Consider the following 21,180-nt stretch of genomic DNA (forward strand, 5'->3'; position numbering starts at 1 on the left):
TAAATAGAATATATCTTTTAAATCATATTTTTAATGATTCATAATAATTAATTATGCCATTTTTTAAAGAAATTAAAATATATATATATATATATATATATATCAAGTTACATAGTAAAAAATGTTTTCTGAGATATATAAGAATTTATTATCTTAATTTTAATAAGTGTAATTAAAATTTTTTTTCATGATAACAATATAATATTTAAACAATTTTTCTTGTATTTAAATATTAATAGGAATAATAAATATTTAATTCTATTAATATTTGATATCTGTAACTAAAAATATATACTTACATTAATCATTTTTAAGGAATTAAATTATATATATTTTCATAAGTTCTTATGATTAAGATTTTATTATGTTGTTATGATAAACAAAAGTTATGTTATTGCATTTATATAAGATTATCATAATAAATTAGAATATTATAGATTACATAATAATATTTTAAAATATTTTTATCTGAATATAAATTATAAATTTAGGAACTGTTTTGAAGAAAATAAAATATTGAAAGTAAAAAAGAATTATTTAATACAATAATTAAATTGTATATATTTTTAAGTAACTTCTATGTTTATGAATTATATGTTTTTTGAATAACATCTTAATGAATAAAATTAAAAATTAAATTTTTTCAAAAAGATTAAGTTGATTGAAATAATTGATAAAACCATTGTATATAAAGTATTAATATATCATAGGACATCTTGTTTAAAAGCCAAAATATAAAATACATAAATATAAAAATATTGATTGAGGTTTATTTATTAAATTATAAGCAATTTAAGTTTTTATTAGAAAAATGAAATGAAAAGAGAGTAAAGTCACATTATTTCTATTATTATTATTACACTGCTATCATGTTTTATTTTTGCTTCATTTTCTAGTGTAAACTTAAATTGCTTATAATTAAATACATACACTTTAATTGATATTTTTGTATATCAACTTTTGTGTTTGTTTTGATTTTTAAAATTGATCCAAAGATGTCCTATAAATATATTAATATTATTATTTAAAACTTATTTAAAACTTTAAAACTTTAAAATTTTAATTGAAAACATTAAAAATGTGCAGCATTAAGAACTATAAAATATTTTATGAAAATTGAATTTACTTAGTTACATATATTATATTCATATTAACAAGTATTTTATTAATTATAAGACTCTTAAAAAATTTATAAATAACATTTTATCTATAATTTTGTAAATCATCTTGTATACATATATTTATTGCAATATAACAATAATACAATAAATTTAATATTATAAATTTATTTATCTGAAGCGAGGGACCTAACGTCCTTTACGTTCTACAGAATTAATTATTATCATTATCGTCGGCAATTATTAATAAATAAATTATATAAATATCTTATTAAAAGAGACTCACTATTATTAAAAGGTAATCGGAAATTCTTTGATATCTTGCATTTTACGAATTATATAACGAACACTTTTCATTATATGCAAGTGTCTTTTTCAATAAAAAGCACATAATATGTAAGTACTTATATATATATATATCTAAGTACACATGTATATATGTACGTAAAAACATGAAATTATCAATGGAGGACAAATATATACTTCGTAATAATTATTTTATATTAAGAATTTGTGCTAACTATATGTAATAATCAAAATACTTTTTTAATAAAATATAAAATATTATTAATTTATGCATAAAATATAAAATTTTTTTTAAATTATTTAAATTAAAATAAATTATAATTATAATTTAATGAAAGTTATTGTATTTTAAATAGTATAAAATTTTTAATAGTATAAAAAAATTATATAAATTTATTTTTTTTATTTAAAAATTTTTAGTAGAAATATATTACTATATAAATTAATATAATAAATAATACCAATAATTAATTTAATTATATCTCGATATAGTATTTTTTTTCATAATTTTCTAATATTTTTCAATATATCATTACAATTTGTATGAAAAGTGCTTTGCTTTTAAGCAAATAATTTTCAAAAATCTTATAATTGAAAATATAAAAAATTTATGTAGATGTTTAGATGTACAAATAACTTAAATTTAAAAAGAAAATAGATAAAATAAAAAAATTTGAAAATCGGAAACCATAACACTGTATTTGTAATAATTCTATTCAAATATTTGTGCTCAAAAACAAGCAATTATATTAGTTTATACAAAACTTTTTAATTAATAATCGAAAAAATTTGTAACATTCTTTTATTATTTATATTTTACGAAAATGAAAATTTTGAAAGGAAATCATATTTATCTCTATATTCTGTTAAATAGCACATAACACTACTAATCAAATACTACTTAGATCAAATGTATATTGGATCATTATAAATTACTTTAAAATTATATATTAAACAACAATGGATTAATTTGAAAAACAAGAAGCATTTTCGCAATTATGTGTACATTTCTTATTTTTTTATTATGTTCTAATTTTAAAAAACATGAAACGTTTGAAAAAGGACACTTTGTAAATGTTTAACTGATTTCTTTTTATTGGTGAAAAAGCTTCCATTTAACCAATTGATTACATTTACTTTACATAACAAATATGTAATTCCGCAAAGTCAACCGTTCATCGATAGGATGTATATTTGACGTGTAGTTTTTATTGATGATAATCGCATTTTTTTTAATAATTGTACCTATATATGAGTCTCTTTCTCTCTTAATGTTTTTGAGTGTTAAGTGCGTCTATTAAAAGCACGAAATCCTTATCAGATGACCGGTCGTGCGCGCCAGTGCATGAGTGCATACATGCATGTGTGATTATGTATGTGATCGTGTATATGTGTGAGTGTGTGAATTTTTTTTGTCTATTTTTTCAATTAAACGAAAGATGACTTAATAATAGTTTATAAATATCTCGATACGAATATATGTATATATTATTCCTACAAAATCATATATACCAATGAAAATCGATTTTATAATCGATTTATAAATGAAATTTGATTATGAAAGAATGTTTATGGCTTCTTGTATTTCTATATATATTTTAATAGTTACATTGTAAAAAAAATGTATGGTACAAAAAAATTTTACTTGGTAATGATAAAAATCACTCAAATAAAGTTGAAGAAAAACTTCAAATCAATATTATGAAATATTAATATAAATATTTTTAAAACAAATTGAAAGATTTGCAGTAAAAGAGATGATTATATTAATTATTAATTCTATATTTTCATGTTAATTTTCTAATTTTCTAATGTAACTATTTTTCTTATTGTTATAAAGAAATTTTTTCTTTTTAAAAATAAAAATTAATTTTTACAGTGATAATAAAAATTCATATAAAAGTTATTGTGAATTATTTATATAGAAGAGAGTTTCTCATTTTAAATTAAAAGTGTTATTTATGAACATATTGAATAGTTCGTAAATTTATATAATTTAGTTTAATAATTCTGAGAAAATTTAAAAAGTAGTCTCTCACTGCAAATTCTCTAATTATATAAATATAAATCCATATGTATATTAATATATATAATACATTATATGTGTATATACATATATATCGATCGATATAAAAATTCGACAAATGTGAACAAGTCACAACAGGAAAAGCCAAAAAATGGCGATTAATGTGAGCAAAGAAGATATCATGTACAACTACAAACAAATAAAAAAAATAATTACTTGTGAATGCAAGTTATATCTACTTTTTAATGCAGCACAACAGTATCTTTAGGAATGTTTATAATATTCCCATCTTGTAATTGTGATATACTTAAAACATAATTGTATTTTTAAAAAATAATATACACATATGTATATGTTATATTTTATATAAATATATAAATATATATGTATTTATATATTCATATATAAATATGCATACATTATATATTCATATACATAATTTTCATAAAATTATTTGCAGTTTTCCTTTTTTTTATGTAATTTCATAATTGACTAAATTTTATATTCATGTGATATTAGCTAGAACGAGAGTTGTGCGTACACAATCCCTTATAAATGTGCGAACGCACAGTAGCGCATGTATAATTTTTCATTTTACATTTCCTACTATATCTTTCTTATAACGAGTTTTATTTACAAAAATCAATATCCCCTTACAATGAAATTTTTATTTTTGACTACCTATGCACTATAATCTATAAAATATTTCATTCAGTCCGCCAAACAATACTCTTATTTCTTCCGTTTAATTTTTTGGAATTTTTATTACGGAAGATCGAATATACGCACATAAATATTAAAAAAAATCTTTTTTCCAATAGGAAAACTTGAGACCATATATTTTTTTTTTTCAACTTTTCTTTTTATCCTTTCAATAGATTTCATTTGTAATGCATAAAGCTTACTCGAAATCGGATTATATAAAACAAGATACCTAGCTTTTTCTATCCTACTATCCTATTAGTTTATTTTTAAAATGGATTTAATTTAATAGTTTTTACATAAAATATGCATATAATAAAAAATTATTGTTTTTTTTATTTTCACTCTTTACTTAGTTTCAACTCGTTTTAATCAGACTATTTCATTTATTTAAAATTGTAATAGAATTAAAGCATTTTTCGGAAAAATAAAAACTTTAGAAAATAAAAAATTTAATTACAACATAGAAAAGAAAATTAAAAATATTTATAAATAATTTTACGTCAATAAAATTCTTTTAAAATTATTAAATTATTTATATAGATTATCAAATATTATTTGCAATATACTTTTATCATATTCAAGTTGTTCTATCAAATTTCGATTGCCTCTTCTACAGAAGTCTCGTATTAAATTATTATCGTCTTACGTGCTACTGAGGCAAGATTAACAACCTATGATTTGTTTTTTGTTATTCAAAAGATTTTAGAAAAGATGATAAATAAGTTGGAGAAGTACATATTTATAAATATGTAATACATATTATCTTATATCCACAAATTAAACAACCTATTATGTTTTGTATATAATCATATCTTTTCTAAATAATGATGTAATTTCTTTCAACAATATTCGAAATAATTGCGAGCAATAATAAATATTAATAAATGAATATAGAATTGTTTCTATGTTTATTAATATCGATAAATAATCCATTAAATTCAATATATTTAAAAAGAATTTAATATTGATCTTTGGATTTGTATTTTTTTCGCTGTTAATAATGTTTATAATAATTCTTATAATGATGATAACGTTCCAATTCCACAGCAATATTATTTGTGAGACTTATTTATAATATTCATAGGAATCAAATAATAGACTATATTACAATGTAATTTAAAAATTATGAATATTACTATTTAAATAGTATTAGTACTGCATTTTTGCTGATAATCGAATAAATCGTTCACAGTTTTCACATTACACGATTTTCTATTTACAGCTCAATTAATTTTTATACATGCGTCCATTTATCTCACAATAATTACTTCCAGGAAGTCACTGTTAATTCTGCCAACGCAATAATATATTGACACAAAAAAAATATCTAATATTTTTAATGATTAGGTCGATCATGTATAACGTAAAAATATGTTTTCTTTCATTCACAGAATTGTCGAGTCAAAACAAAATTTATATCTTCAAAATCTGCTCAAAGATATAAAGTTCTTCCGTAATTATTAGAATATTCTTGATATTTAGAATGCAGAAATCTTTTTTTTAACTTCGTTCTCAATAATATTTATGTGAGAACATTAAAGAACAAATCACTTCTTCCAATAAGAATAATTTTTTTACACTTTTTGCACAAATTGAGCAGTTCCATGAGTATTTCACTATACAACACATGAGAATAAACACATTCATTTGTGTGAGTTATCATTCTCCCGAATTAGATTCATCATAGTGAGAAAATTTAAGAAAAACTTGTTCCAAAGTAGTTTGGCTGAAACTGTATTCTTCAATATCCAATTCAAGTTTGGCTAAAATTCGAAATATCAATTAAATTATTAAATTAATAAAAATTTTTAATGGTTTAATTATTTACTTGATGTTTACCTTTCTCCAATTGCATAAAACACTCGGCCAGCGAGTTAACTGCATGTTGGGGTACAGCAAAAACTAATCTATCAGCAAAACTTTCTTCTAAAGTTGCATCTGGAAAAAGACTGGAAACAAATTCCTTCAAACTTGTAATTCTATCACCGGAAGGTGTAGTAGGTGTACAATCACCACCTAGAAGTTTCATTTCAAGAGTATAGCCTGCACCATATAAGTTCTTCAGATGTTGAGTAGAACCAATACACCTTAACTCTCCTTTTACCATTATACCCACTCTAGAACAGAGGGCATCAGCTTCTTCCATTGAATGAGTAGTTAAAATCGCACCTCTACCACCCTGTTGTATAATAAATTTATTCATAAAAGAATTATTATCAACAATCATATATTTAAATAAATTAAAAATTTTAACAGAAAAACAAACCTGAAAACTAGCAAGAATTGTATCCCATAAGAATCTCTTAGATCTAGGATCCATTCCTGCACTGGGTTCATCCATTAAAACAACTTTTGGACCTCCAATCATTGCCATAGCAAAACTAAGTTTTCTTCTAGTTCCACCCGAACACTCTTGAGTTTGTTTATCGGCATGTTCATGAATTTGCAAACCAGTAAGATATAAATCTACAATTCTGAAATATAAAGTTTTATTTTACAATAATTTTTTAACTAAATATATATTTAAAAATTTTATAATTATTAAAATAATTTGAATTCAATATTATTCGAAATATTCGATATCTGTCAATATTATCCTTATTATCACCTGTCAATATCTCCCCACGGTACACCACGAATCGCAGCGTAACATTCTAAATGTTCCCTGACAGTAATATTCTTCCATTGAGCATCATGTTGGGGACAATATCCCATTTGTTTAAAAGCTTCTGTTATACTGGAATTAATATTATGACCACCAATTTGTACCCTTCCTCGAGTGGCTGCTTCTTCTGCTATGATAATTTTCATTGTTGTTGTTTTGCCAGCACCATTGTGACCAAGTAATCCAAATACTTCTCCTGGTTCAACTGCTAATGATAGATTTCTTACAGCAACTTTTCGTTGTATTTGACTAGCTTCTTCATCTTGTTTCGAACAGCAACTGCATGATCCTGACTCCCTTTGTCGATACTCTTTTCTTAAATTCTAATAGACATATAAATTCAATTATATATATATATTGATATACATAAATTAAAAAATATTAAAAATAAAATAATATGTAATAAAAAATAATACCTGTACTAAAACTACAGGTGGTTCTTGAACAGATGATGAAGTAATAAGATTAAAAACTTTTTGCCTTTCAATTTTAACATCTCCATCTTCATGTTCTCCAATATCAGAGTTTTCCATTATTTCTTCACCAATTGAACCACCATTACGCTATGAAGATAAAAAAAATTTTCATTTTATAAATTAAATATTTAATTTTTTAATCTATTATATCGATTATACTAACCAAAAAATGCTTCAATATATCGCCAATATTACCACCACTTTTTTTAATATCCAATAATAAAAGCACGAAAAACCACATCGGACAGTGCAGAAGCACACCAAAGGCCATTAAAATGATTTCCGTAGTTAAATAATCAGACATAGTTAGATGATGACAAGCAGCATTAATAGAGCACATTATATGTACTCTTTCTACATAATATACTGCAGCATATGGTATGTATAATGTATTTAATAAAGAAAAAATTACATGTAAAACGAATGCTGCTGTCCCACCTAAAAAATTTATTAATAAATCAATATTAATTTATAAATATAATTCTTAATAAAAATTGGAAGTTTTATATATTTAAATAAATGAATTTCTATGAATAAATAATAATTTTTGAATATAACTTACTAAGACCTAGCATATCAAGAGTTGTGACTAGTATAAACGGTATAAGTCCAAAGAATGTAGCAATATTGGGTAAAATGCTTTGAGCTGAATCCATCTTATCAAAAATATAACTCAAACACGTCGAAAATAGAATGGATGATGGACAATAAAGCATTAAAAGACCACCTAAGGTAATGAGTGCTGGTATTTCTTGAAGCGAAGGCACATCAAAGACAAATATGATGCCAAGGATGCATAAACTTATGAATGTCATCAGGCCGATAAGTACAATAAAATATGTTAGAAAGTACATAGAAAATGACAGACCATTAACACGAAGTTGATTTTTTGCTTTTATCTAAAAATATGAATATAATGAATATAGTAATAAATATAATATTGTTTTATAATATATAATATTATTAATTATTTATATAATATAAATAAATAATATAAATATCTAAAATAATAAAACAAATAATATATTATTTTAAAAATATGATTAAAATAAAAAAAAATCTTACTTCACGATCATAAACCATATCTACAACTAAGGTTATTGGTAACAATATAAAATGCATTCCAATAAATAGAGCAGAACTCGCTGTGCCAATATTAAATTCTTGTGGCTGAGAAGTTTGTTGAAAAGGATGTGTTTTAACTTCAATATGTGTTAGATTATCTTTATCTGAGATCAACCTAATTAGAAGAAAATAAATGAATTTTATATACAATTATTTAAATTTGCGATATGTTGTTAAATTAATAAACTATTAATTATACCTATAATAGGTGTTTGATAACAAATTTATCAAGATTGGTAGAGAATGTTGCATAGTATCGTTATATGCGATAATCAAATTGATTCTAGATAAACTATATTCATTGATATTGAAAGCAGCAACATGTGGTGCGATTTTTAACAAATTTGCAAAATTTCCATGGTACTCTTTAATATATTTTACATCTTGTCCTATTTCATCGATTAAATCTGTAATATCATGGTCGGTACTATTTGTGTACAAAATTTTTGTCTGATTTCCATAAGTATCTGTAAAAGCAAAAAAAAAAAAAAAAAAAAAAAAAAAAAAATGTTTAATCTAGATAAAAATTATTTATTAAGATACAATTATTTCAAAATATACCGTTATTCAATTTAAGAGACTGCATTTTGACCTCGACTGTTTGAATGCTATGTAAATGAAGGCCAAGAACTATCAGAAAAAGAGGCGCAACGATAGTGAAATACAATAACTGAATGTTTCTAAAAAGCCTGAGTATTCTTAGGCGAAGCATAGCATATAAGGTTTGAATGAAATTAGGCCGAATTTTTATGGGGTCTAATCCGAGGCCAAGAACTGGAGGATTTCTATCACTATGAACGCCATCCGGTAAATCTCCTGCCTCTACAGTAAAATAAAAATGAAATTATAATTTTACACGTTATAATTTTTTTAATATTTTAAAAATATTAAATTGAGTATACCTTTTGCTTGACCATCATTCTGGACAGTAACACCTTCATTTTGCAAGCTTTGATAAGAAGTGCTTTTCGATTGTAATGATAAGGATCTACTTAATGCACGATTGCGCACCATTTTTTTTGATAAATTATCCATTGTATATTCAGGACCTTCATCTTTTTCTAAATGTAAGAATACTTCTTCTAGAGTAGTCATCGATACTCCATAACTACTAATACCCAATCTACTTGACCGAGTTTTAATCTCATGTTCTATAGCTGAAAAAAGTGATGCAAAGCTTTCTACTGAATTATGAGGTAAAATAAAACTCAGTTCACGGCCATGACGTCTCGCTTTTTCTGCTTTTGAAACATGAGACATTACCAATCTAGTAATAGCGTGTTCTCTTGCATTTCCTTCAAGTACTAACCTGTAAGAAATCAACAAATATATTTTTATTAATTATACTATATCATATCATTTTTTATTTTTTAATAAATATCGGACATACGTTAAATGATATCCAATGCCAAATTTATTTTTTAAGAATAAAGAACTACCGCAGCATCTTAGTTTTCCTTTACTAATAACTGCTTTTCTATCTGCTAGTATATCCGCTTCATCCATAAAATGAGTCGTCAGTAAAATCACTTTTCCGTGACGTCTAGATTGTAAGAAAGACCACATCTGTCTTCTGGAGTAGGGATCAACTCCAGCTGTAGGTTCATCCAGAATAATAATTTTCGGATCACCGATAATGGCGATACCTACGGATAATTTCCTTTTCAGTCCCCCGCTTAAATATTTTGCAAAAGTATCTGCCTTCTCAGTTAAATCGATATCTTTTAAAGTTTTATTCACCTAAAAATAATCAAATATAACTTGTAATATAATAATATATAATATATAATAATATATAAATAATATAATTTGTTATTCATAATTTATAAAAAAAATTTTTATATAATTTATTCATGTTACCTCGTGTTCAATCATTGATCGTGGAATACCACGTACAGCAGCAAAAAATTCAAGATGTTCGCGAGGTGTAAGAAGATCAAAAAGAATGTCATGTTGTGGACAAACGCCCGTCATACTTCTGATCATCTGCATATCATTAGAATCCCGAACATCGTAACCAAAAATCAAGGCAGTGCCAGCGGTAGGTGCAGTCAAACCAGTTAATATATTAAAAAGACTAGTTTTGCCAGCTCCATTGTGTCCAAGTATCGCTGTGATTTGGCCTTCGTAAATCGTTAAATTAATACCATTTACAGCTTTAATTTCTGGTTTACGACACTTTTGATAGGATTTGTAAAGATCAACTATTCTAATTGCTTCACGACCTTTCATTTCACGCACTACTGGTTCAACATCGCGATTAGTTTCTTCACCAGGAATAAAAGAGTTCGATTCACCATTTGATGATGGTACCTATAAATACAATTTTAAATATATTTTTTTTTTATTTTTATATTCGTTTCTTTATTATTCTTAATAAAATTCACCCGTGGAGCTTTTCTTTGACACCAAAATTCAGGCGTGAAGCAAAACCAAGGAGTTCTTTTCGTTCCGTATTCACCTAAATTATATATTTAATATTTTTAATTTAATATTAATAATTTAATGGACATAATAACAAAGTATATTTTTAAAAAACATACTTGGTATGACACAATCAAAATAGTAAGCTAAGCAAGCATAGAGAATTATGTCTAATGTCATCATAATAAGACTTCCTCCAAATGGTATACCAGGACCTGACCAAAGATTGTCAAAATTAACTCCTTCTCCTTGCAAATCTAGTACAAGCGCCTGTAAAAGAATACATTTTTATATAGAATTTCTCTTTTTTCGTATATATTATTTTCTTCCAATACAAACCTTATCCATAGCTAAAGCAACTCCTGTTGGACTAAGAAGAGAAACCAACCAAAATGGTACAGAACTAGAATCGTTCACAAAGACTTGAATAAAGTACATCAAGCTCATTATTGTGACTGCGAAATTGCCAAGTACACCGGCAGTCTGATAAAAATAATTAAGATTAATTTAATAAAGTAATAAAACAATAATAGTACAATAATATTAATAAAATACTTACTCGTGATTTATCGAAGAAGGGTGTTATCATAAAAGCGAGCATGATTATAGAGAAACTGTACAGTACTACTAAAAGAAATATTGGTAAAAAGTGTGTGTGTTGAAACATTTGTAGTGTAAAAAGTAATATTACTCCGACGGCAGAAAGTAATAAGACAAAAACACTATAGATAATGAACCATGATAACCTGAAATAAAAACGTTAATTAGTTTTTAAAAATTTTCATTTTTTAATTTAATATTATTAATATTTTACATATTACTATTATTAATATTATATTATATATTATTAATATTTTATACTATTGTATTATTAATGTTTTAATTAATATTTTAATGTAAAAAATTTTATAAATAATATTCATTTACTTACCAGAAAATCGAATCTTTTAGGCCCATTATCTTCATTCCTTCTTTGATCTTTTTTTCTTTTTCACCGACTATCAGGATCAGAAGATAAGTAACAAATTGTGAAATGGCCAAAACCATAAAAAGTGGTATAACAACTCTAAAGGCCAACATCCAGTCTAAATAAAAAATATTCTTAGAAACATGAAAAAAAAACATCAAAAAAAAATAAAAAAATAAAAAAAGAAAAAAGTTTAAATATAAACTTAATTTATAAATTATAATTTATTTTTATAAATTTTAATTTATATAATTATTATAATTATATAATTTAAAAAATCTATTAATTTTTAATCAATATGTAGAAAGATGAAAAAATTATTTTAAAACATTCGTAATTTAACATCTTTACCTGCAGTGAAAGCTTCTTTAGGAAACATTTCTAATTTAATATCCGGTACAGTTATATCTGTATTCTTCGTATCTAACTGAAAATTGTTAATATAGAGAATTAAATTAATATAAAATATTTTTCGATTACGAGTTAATCTAAAATATCAAGAAACATACTCTTATCTTTGTAATGTCCATTATCATTTGTAACGCCAAGAAACCTGAGTGCAAATAATTATTCGCAGGACATGATCCACCAGTCTCTATTGACAATACACCACCTAACCAGTGGCTCGTATCTTTCCGACAAGTAACTGGGGCAGAATACAATTCAGTCGGCGAAGGTGGATTCGTATATGATGGATTTGTTCTTATCTCATATCTAATGTAAATTAGATAATTGCATTTAAATTTCTTAATTTTAGTTATTGCAATTGATTATTTCAATTAAATATTATTAAATATTACAAGAGATGTTGAGATATAGGTTGAGAATCTTCGAAGATTACTGCTAGGGGAACGCTGTATGGATCTCTCCAATATGCTGCTTGCAAATCATCCTTTGTATCAAATACCATGAAATTTAAAGGAAGTTTGCCAGGATAATCCCACATTGATAACCACAGAGCATTCATTGAATTTAAAAAGGCCTAAAATGGAAATATTATAGAAATTGAGCATTGAGAATACAGATAAAATTGTTATAATAATAACAGCAACATGTACCAAAGTTTCTGTTGAATTTGGAACAACAGCTATCGTATTGTTCTTGTAGCCATTGAATGTCTCGAATATACCACCTTCTTGTCTTTGTGTTGTCATTGCGGGATAGTTTGGATTCGGTGGTAATACTTTCACAACGATTAATACACCTAGAGTGCAAAGAGGGAGGAAAATCTCCTGTGAACAATAAAACAAAATAACATAAAAAAGAACATAAAAGAAAAAATATTATAAATCAAAATTAAAATTTTAACATTTTTTAAAATTATTTTTATATTTATCCTTAATATTCTAATTCTTCTATGTTTAATTTAGTTTAATTATGTTTAATTTAATTATAAAATCACATGATTTACTTATTATAATAATACAAATTTTAATTAATAAATTTCAAATAAATAAAATATATAAATAAATTTATATTTATTTCAAAAATAGTATTACTTTTACTTTTAATGAAAATATTTGAAAAATAATTTATAACTTATAATATAATGAATAATAAATTGTTCAAAGTAAAAAAAAATTTTTTAAAAATTAAATATAAAAAAAATATATATAACAAAATATAGAATAAATAAAGACATTTTTAATTCTAAAATCGAACAAGTTTTTAACTCGACTCTCAAATCGTCACCAGCAAGTGTTCTTTTTTATATGTATATAGTTAAATAATAGATACATTAAAAATTATTCATGATGATTAAATATAATATAAGAGAAAAAGAGATGCATAGTTTCTAAAAGGAACCTCCCTCGTGCGTGCAATAATTATTCCACCTGCATCCTCTCCCACAGTTGTCGTGCAATGTAAACCTGCGCAAGCGTTCGATACAACCCTTGTTGGTTCGTTTGAATATGAGAAAAGTGGATATACTAGTAGTTCGCTTTCGTATTCCGTCACCATGACGATCAACAACGGACCAAACCAGTCCGATTCATTAGCACGATTATTCTTGGTTTTATAATCGTTCACAAGCGATTTAAAATTTCCTTGTTGTAAATCGAAATTTTTTATTCATAGAAGAATTTATACATAAAGAAAATTAGTTAAAAAAGAAAAAAAAATAAATAATGGTGTATATTGTAATAAGATAAAATAGATTGGAAAAAAAGATAATATCAAAAAATAATTGGTTTTGAAGAATTTTAAAAATTGAAATTATATTGATTAAAAGATAAAAATTCTTCTAACAATAATGAAACAGTTTTTCAAGAAATCATTTTGGATTGAAAATTTCGAAGTTTTTCCTTTACTGATAAAATAATTCAATTTTAGTGCAATTTAACGATTCGTTCTTCTCGACGAATAATAAAAAATTTTTATTATATAATTTCAGATACTTTTTTTCTGAATTTTTTAAAAATAAAAAATATTTATCATTCGAAAGAATAATTTTTAATTATTAAATATTAAGATCGATACAATATTTAATTAATAAAGATTTGGAATATCTTTCGAAATCGTTCTTTGTGGAAAAATTGATGAACGAGTATTAAAAAAAAAAAATACATATAACTCGATGTCTTTCTTTGTCGATATCGTAACGGAAGATTCTTTTTACGAGAATCTTACATTAGGTGTGGTTAAGATTCTCGAAAGTTTTCCATACGTAAAAAATGTACGAGTCGATCGTAGAAACGGATGTGAAACTACGGTCATTAATAGCTGGGAACAACGCCATTGTTGTACACTCCCGGAAGATGTTAAGAACTTTTACGCCTCGATCGACGGCTTCCTGCTTCAGTGGAATCTCGAGATAGCAGGTAAAATTCTAAACTTCTATTCTAAACTTATCCACGCATTTCCTGTCAGTTTTCATGATCATTGCTTGAAATCCCATGTGTTGTTAATAATTATTTCATATTTCTATTTCCGACGCTTCAATAGCATCATAATTTTAATTTCTGTTTTGAAATGAATGAAAATTATAATTAAATTACATATTTTATATCAAACTAAAATAATGTAATATCATTATCAATTTTGAAAATTGATAATATCTTCATAAAAAATTTATGTATTTTATACAGGTGAAGAATTTCCCATAGGATACATGGAAATTGGCACCTTTTCCTCTTTAAAACGCTATACAAACAATTCTAAAAATTATCAAACAGATGCTACTAAGAAAGAATCTTACAATGACATCCATAAATCAGACAATGAAACCATTTGCGGTAGTTCTACCGATCTTGAGAATACAATTTCACTTCATTTGCAGGAAAATGATTGCAAAATATTTGAAATAGCAAGATGCTTTCCAGAAAGTGAAATTGCTAAGATCTATTTGGTATATCGAATAAAACCGGAAGTGGAGTCACCAACAATCTGGTTACATCGAGAGAATACTAATAAATGGTATCGTTTAGCAGAAAATTTCACTATATATTTTCGTATGATGCTTGTTCATTTGGGTTTGCCATTGTGGCAATGTTGCGTGGCTGGTTTGTCTCTTCCAGCATGGATACAACAAGTTTATTTTTTAATTGGACCTCATTTACTTCCTTCTACCGTTGAACCGATGGAGACTATTTCTACTTCCATGTGGAACAATGGACCTACAAATATTATCGATCCAGCTATTTTTAAAGGAAGAGAAGGAAAACAAAAAAGTTCAAAAAAGAAGTAATTTTTATAATATTATGATTTCACTCTTCTTAATATATGATTTGTAAGATTCAAGAGCAGATAAAATTGATGTTTTTAGAATTAGTAGAATGTGCATTTACATTTATATATGTAAAAGTAAATTATAAAATTATAAATAATGTTTTTTCATGAAGATATTTTTTGTTGAATATATTGTTATTATGATATCATAGTAATAAAATTTCATTAAAACATTAATAAAATATGTATTAATACATTTCAATATATTAATAAAATTTTCCAAAATTTTCTTGTGATTCAATATCTCTATCCAGTACAATTTTTCCAATACATTTCTGATATCTATCATTATTTAAAAACTATTCACATTTTCGTCCAAATGTCAATCATTAAAAATAAAATGTACTGTTGAAATCGACCACGTGAAATCATCAAACAGTAAAGCTAAATGAGCGAATTTATTTTGAGAACTCGAGATCATACTATGTTCTAATATATTCACATTGTCCTTGGTCAAGTGTATCAAAGAGGAAATAAAGAGGATATTGTATTCCATTTCTAATCCATCTTTCAAGATCAATGGAAAAATAATAAGACAAATTAGAAAATTTTATTCTTTCCTTCTTTTCTCCTTTCTTCTAGACCCTTCCATGACGACCCTTGGCCCAGTTGGCACAAAGCTAATGTAAAAACACTTAATGAATTGGCAATACGCCTTCCCCGTTGGCAGACGTGAATGTCCACGAAACGCAGTCACTTCGTCGCTGTCCATGGAAATTATCTGCGTATTTTTCTCTCCATTGTAACTGGTGAATTTGGATTGCAGTTTTACTGGCACCCAACATTTTTTTTCTTTTTTTTTTGTATTCCCTCTTTTTCTGATTCTTGCATATTCGATTTATTCTATATTTTTATTCTATAGTAGACTGACTTATATATCCAATTCACCAATTCGTTCATATGTAAATTTTTTTCCAATGAAATTTGTAATAGTAATTATTTTCAAAAATCTTTTAATGATAAAAAATTGATAATTTCAAATATCGATTAATGATTAGTCTTCTATTTTGGAAAGCAAAAATTATTTTTTTCTTTTATTTCTCTATTTATATCAACATAAAATCTTTAAAAAGAAATTTTATATAGTAAAAATAAAAAAAATAAATGATAATGTATATAATCTGTCCCACAGATTGCAGAATTCATTTGTCAAAATGCCAGAAACGCCACAAATATTGACACTGGCGCCAATAAAATAAATACTTGTTATTTAAAGAATTATTATGAGCAAAAATTTCTCAACAACAATGATCAGGTAAGATTAATAATTATTTTATTATATATCCATCTCATGTTATTTATAGATCTTTTTTTAGCTATCTATTTTAATATCAATAATCATCATGTAAATTTTCATTATTTAAAAATAATATATTTCATGATGTCATATAAGCATATAGTCACATTCTTTCATACAATTCAAATCATTGTTATAGTATTTTATTACCAAACAGATTAACAATTATTATTTTTTATCTTTTAGATTACAATGAAAAATTCTAGAATTTCTTTCCTTATAAGCAGATTAAGTTCCATTTATAGAGAATTAATAAATATTAATGTCCATACTCTTTTTTTTTCAATTTTTAATTGATGTTTTACTATTGAATCTTCTTTCTTTAGTAATTTTCTTTTACATAAAATATGTTATTGTTCAAATATTATTCTGTTACATTGTTCATCAAAACTTTTGCTTCGACTTGTTAAGATAAAGGGCAGATCGAAGAGAAGAGAGGAAAGGTGAGCCTAAATATAGCTCGTTAAAGGTAGAGAAAATCGATTTATACATAAAATAAGTATTCATGTCTATACTTAGTTCTGGCCTCCTAACGCAAACTACTACTCGATTAAGATTCTTCGTTCCATAAAATGGTAACAAAAATTCTACGATAATAATTCAGGTATATACTTGAACCTCTGCATGATAGTCTGGGTCAGATTTCTCATTCCTTGACAATCGGTGAAACATAATTCCTTCTTAATGCAATATATGCTGACACATTCAATATAAACTTAAAAGATTCCACTGGAACCTTGAAATCAGGTCAAACAGCTGTACGGCATTATTTAATTATACAAAACTAGCGATTTTGATGAATTATTCACAATTTCATCGTTTCTTCTTTAAGTATGTACTGATTGAAGTTCTATTATATGTATATTATTGATGATTCATAATATGTGGAATTCGATAAGATCAAAGAGATATAACTTAACATTCCACAGATAAATAGGATCTCATATTTCATATTCATTTGATTAAAGTTTCATGATTGATAATCAAAATAATATATAGAATTCAATAAAAATTTGAAAAATAAATTAATAAATTAAATGTTTTATAATTAAATTACTATAGTATAAAATAGAAAAAGAAGAAATTCTATCAAAAATCTTATGAAATTTTTATCAATTTTTATGAAAAAATATAAGTTTTTTTAGTTTCAAGTTCATGTTAATTATAACAGATATTAAATCTTGTTAAATCAATTTTGGAGTGTTAATTGTTTTATAATTAACATACCGCCGTAGTCTTCCGTTTCTCACGCTTTTTCAAGAGAAGATTCCTCACGAGCATTGCTCGCAGTTGAGACAAGTAGACCCCGCACGTACCCATTTTGCGAGATGTACTCGTCTTTGTAATTTCTGCAACATAAACGGAGATAAATTTTTTTTTTATAAAACATATGAAATTTAAATTAACGTAATATATTGATTCAAGTGTGCTTTTTATCAAATTGGCAAATGTATCTGTGAATTTAATGATAAAATAAAATACTTAATGATTAATATTATACATGTTTGTTTATAAATGTATATGTATAGTTTGCAGAATTTTTTTTAGAAAAATATTAAATTATTAACTGATTATGAAATATAATATTTTTATATTTCAGCAAGATTATTCCCATCTTCCCAGAACCAATCATTTTGTCTTTAACAAATCAGACAACCATCTATCACTTTTATTACTTTTTATTACAATCTAATTACACTCAAGTCCTATAAATAATTTCATTCAAATCTTTGAAAACTTTTACTTTCTATCGACTTTATTATCCTATTATAATTTCCATTTCACTAAGCATTTTCTATTAATGACTTCTTCAACCTCAAATCTATTCATTTGATTCCCTGATCCAATCAGACATTTTAAATCTAATATTCTCTCCACCAATCACCCTAAATCGAATAAATCCGATCAGAATGCAAATTTCCTTCCATATTCGATCATTAAGTTATGGATATTTCTAATTATTATTGTGCGAAAAGTTGGCCATTATATTGACTTAAAAGTAAAAAATGTACTCACTTATGATTTTGATGATGACAAATCAACAATACACAATAGTATTAATTTTAAAACTCTTATTATAAATCTACAATAATATAATATTTGAAATTAATATCGGTTTTTCTAAAACTTTGTTCAATTACATTATATTTGATAATGATAATTTCCTGGTGTATTTTATTCTTATGATTTTCTTAACCAAATTCTTACTTTTACTTCGTACTTCAATGTATCTCGTTTTTTTTTCGATAAACATGCTCCTCTATAAATAGATTTGCGTTATGAAAGTTTCGATTAGCAATAAAAATTTATGAACGCTATATTTGTAATCGTACGAGAGGAAATACAGGCCTACAATCAATCAAATTCAAATTCCTTCCGCTCGTCAATTTCTCATCTCTGAAACAATAAGGCTTTCCTAAATTTCAGATTCATATGGATCTATATTTCGCGGTATCGGTTGAACCAATCGCGGAAAAAAATTCTTATTGATTAACATCCAACTGTGCCGATGATTGGCCCCGGCCGTGACGAAGGTTTTCGCTTCGACGTTCGGACTTTTTGTTGCAAAGTCACGGGCCTAGTAACGTCTACTTGCCACATAAATACATAGATATAGCAGCGATGTGGTCGATAATTCGTCGTTTGCACTATTTAAGCATTCGCGCGTGTAAGAGCGAGCAATATGCCATCGAATATGTCAAGGTCTTCGTATATAGTTCCTCTATAGTAACCTATGAAAAAAAAAAATAATTTATTAGTGGATAATGGAAGGTGGAAGTAAGAGTTGAGACCGGAATAACAATGGAACCGAAAAGAGAAGATGTGGATAGAATATATAGATAGTGGGAGATAGAATATATAAATGTGGATACGTGATCTTTTTGATGATTATTGTCAAATAATCAATGATTTTATAAAGAATCAATATGAATGAGTTTGATTGAACTTGAATCAATAACGGAAATTATATTTTTTATAAGCATAAATATTATGCTTATTAACATTGAAAAATTCTACTATTGTTCTATTGTAACATTAAAGAAATTTATAAATGAAATTAATTTTAACATATAATTTAAAATATGATTTTGCTGTAAATATTGAAAAATTTACAAAATATTTCCTTTTCAAAAAAAAAAAAATCAAATTTGATAATACAATTAAGTTTTATACAAAGACAATAGGAAAAATGAAGCAATTCGAAAGATCATACATCATATAATTAATGTACGATGATAACCAACGATGCAAATAGTTGATAAGAAATTCAACATGCATTCTTTTCCCTATCATGGTATCAATAGGTTGTTGCATAATACTGACTTCATTCTACGTGCAAGTTGAATTTCCGGTCATATCAGAAATTGTAGCTGGAAACTTCTTCGTCGGAAGATAAGTAGAAACTCTTTAATCTCGTCGTTTAGATGTAGATCTCGAGATTCAAGAGAAATAAACTGGCAAAAAAATCTTGGATGACTTTTATTCGATCCGTGCCAATATTAATCAAGTTGATGTTGTTTTTTAAACAATATCATTGTAATTTCCAGATTTAATTGGTTCTTGGAATAATATATTCCATGCTTATTGTTAATTATTATAAATTAATAAAATTAAGAATACAGAATCGTGAAGAATCGTGCATTGTTATATTATTATTTATATTATGCATTAGTATAAAAAATTTTATTTTTATAACGCATGATGTTTTCACTTAAATTTTTTTTTGTACTATTTCTTTTTGTTGAATTTGAATTTTATAATATATAAAAAATATATGCTATAATATAATAAAAAAAATATAAATTAAGTTAAAAATTAATACTAATTGATTAAAATTTCAATCTTTTCTAGAACAATTTGTTTTTCTTAACAATGATTCACGTTTCATGCTATGAAACACGAATAGCTAGTCGACGATTAGTTGATTATCATCTATCAAGTAACTATACACGTTAGACGTTTATATCTACAAACGAAGTACGAATGCGCGATTCATAGAAATCGAATCGTAAAAGACACAGTACTTGGCAATAAAACCAATAACAAAGCGTTTATAAACTAATTTAACCGATGGCCAATGGCGTTTTATCGAAACGATAAGTTTATCTTATCTTAACCTTTGCGAAAATCGATATTCCCTTTCTTTACACTTGTTTGCGCAACAAAAGACGTATTTTTTCACAAGCGAACATTATCGCAATAGCAATTTTTGCATAATTTTTTAAACATTTTTAAAACATCTTAATTCTTCTTTTATTTATTTCTTTTTTTAATTTCAAAAAGTTGGAAAAAATGTGAAGTGAACAATTAATTAATTTTGTTAGCTTTTTCTTTTTATATA

The 21,180-nt window shown here is 25.3% G+C and overlaps 2 protein-coding genes across 8 annotated transcripts in view; one reads left to right on the forward strand and one right to left on the reverse strand.

Moving 5' to 3' along the window:
* Positions 1 to 3,444: 3,444 nt before the first annotated feature.
* Positions 3,445 to 21,180, reverse strand: part of LOC122712601 (ABC transporter A family member 1-like) — a 30,471-nt gene continuing 12,735 nt past the window's right edge. For 2 of the 7 annotated variants that reach the window (XM_043932364.1, XM_043932359.1), the window contains exons 4-27: positions 18,855 to 19,570; positions 18,066 to 18,187; positions 12,871 to 13,044; positions 12,613 to 12,794; positions 12,322 to 12,526; positions 12,164 to 12,239; positions 11,777 to 11,930; positions 11,405 to 11,591; positions 11,185 to 11,328; positions 10,965 to 11,115; positions 10,809 to 10,882; positions 10,282 to 10,734; positions 9,812 to 10,161; positions 9,324 to 9,730; positions 8,983 to 9,243; positions 8,621 to 8,888; positions 8,362 to 8,536; positions 7,859 to 8,195; positions 7,460 to 7,734; positions 7,237 to 7,383; positions 6,764 to 7,143; positions 6,422 to 6,629; positions 5,995 to 6,334; positions 3,445 to 5,918 (exon numbers count right to left, since the gene is read on the reverse strand). In XM_043932364.1, the coding sequence (XP_043788299.1) occupies positions 5,815 to 5,918; positions 5,995 to 6,334; positions 6,422 to 6,629; positions 6,764 to 7,143; positions 7,237 to 7,383; positions 7,460 to 7,734; positions 7,859 to 8,195; positions 8,362 to 8,536; positions 8,621 to 8,888; positions 8,983 to 9,243; positions 9,324 to 9,730; positions 9,812 to 10,161; positions 10,282 to 10,734; positions 10,809 to 10,882; positions 10,965 to 11,115; positions 11,185 to 11,328; positions 11,405 to 11,591; positions 11,777 to 11,930; positions 12,164 to 12,239; positions 12,322 to 12,526; positions 12,613 to 12,794; positions 12,871 to 13,044; positions 18,066 to 18,158 (5,145 nt within the window). In that variant the 5' untranslated portion in view covers positions 18,159 to 18,187; positions 18,855 to 19,570 and the 3' untranslated portion in view covers positions 3,445 to 5,814. Of the gene's footprint in view, positions 5,919 to 5,994; positions 6,335 to 6,421; positions 6,630 to 6,763; positions 7,144 to 7,236; positions 7,384 to 7,459; positions 7,735 to 7,858; positions 8,196 to 8,361; positions 8,537 to 8,620; positions 8,889 to 8,982; positions 9,244 to 9,323; positions 9,731 to 9,811; positions 10,162 to 10,281; positions 10,735 to 10,808; positions 10,883 to 10,964; positions 11,116 to 11,184; positions 11,329 to 11,404; positions 11,592 to 11,776; positions 11,931 to 12,163; positions 12,240 to 12,321; positions 12,527 to 12,612; positions 12,795 to 12,870; positions 13,045 to 18,065; positions 18,188 to 18,854; positions 19,571 to 20,162; positions 20,178 to 21,180 lie in introns of those variants that run through there. The other 5 variants (XM_043932363.1, XM_043932362.1, XM_043932365.1 and 2 more) reach the window with 5 other exon arrangements.
* LOC122712602 (tubulin polyglutamylase complex subunit 2) lies at positions 14,317 to 15,718 on the forward strand. Its single transcript, XM_043932367.1, has 2 exons — positions 14,317 to 14,634; positions 14,902 to 15,718. Exons 1-2 carry the CDS (start codon positions 14,391 to 14,393, stop codon positions 15,498 to 15,500), a joined length of 843 nt encoding a protein of 280 aa, XP_043788302.1. The 5' UTR covers positions 14,317 to 14,390; the 3' UTR covers positions 15,501 to 15,718.

This window comes from Apis laboriosa, unplaced genomic scaffold (assembly GCF_014066325.1).
Source record: "Apis laboriosa isolate Shangri-la unplaced genomic scaffold, ASM1406632v1 scaffold204_cov149, whole genome shotgun sequence".
Classification (NCBI taxonomy): domain Eukaryota; kingdom Metazoa; phylum Arthropoda; class Insecta; order Hymenoptera; family Apidae; genus Apis; species Apis laboriosa.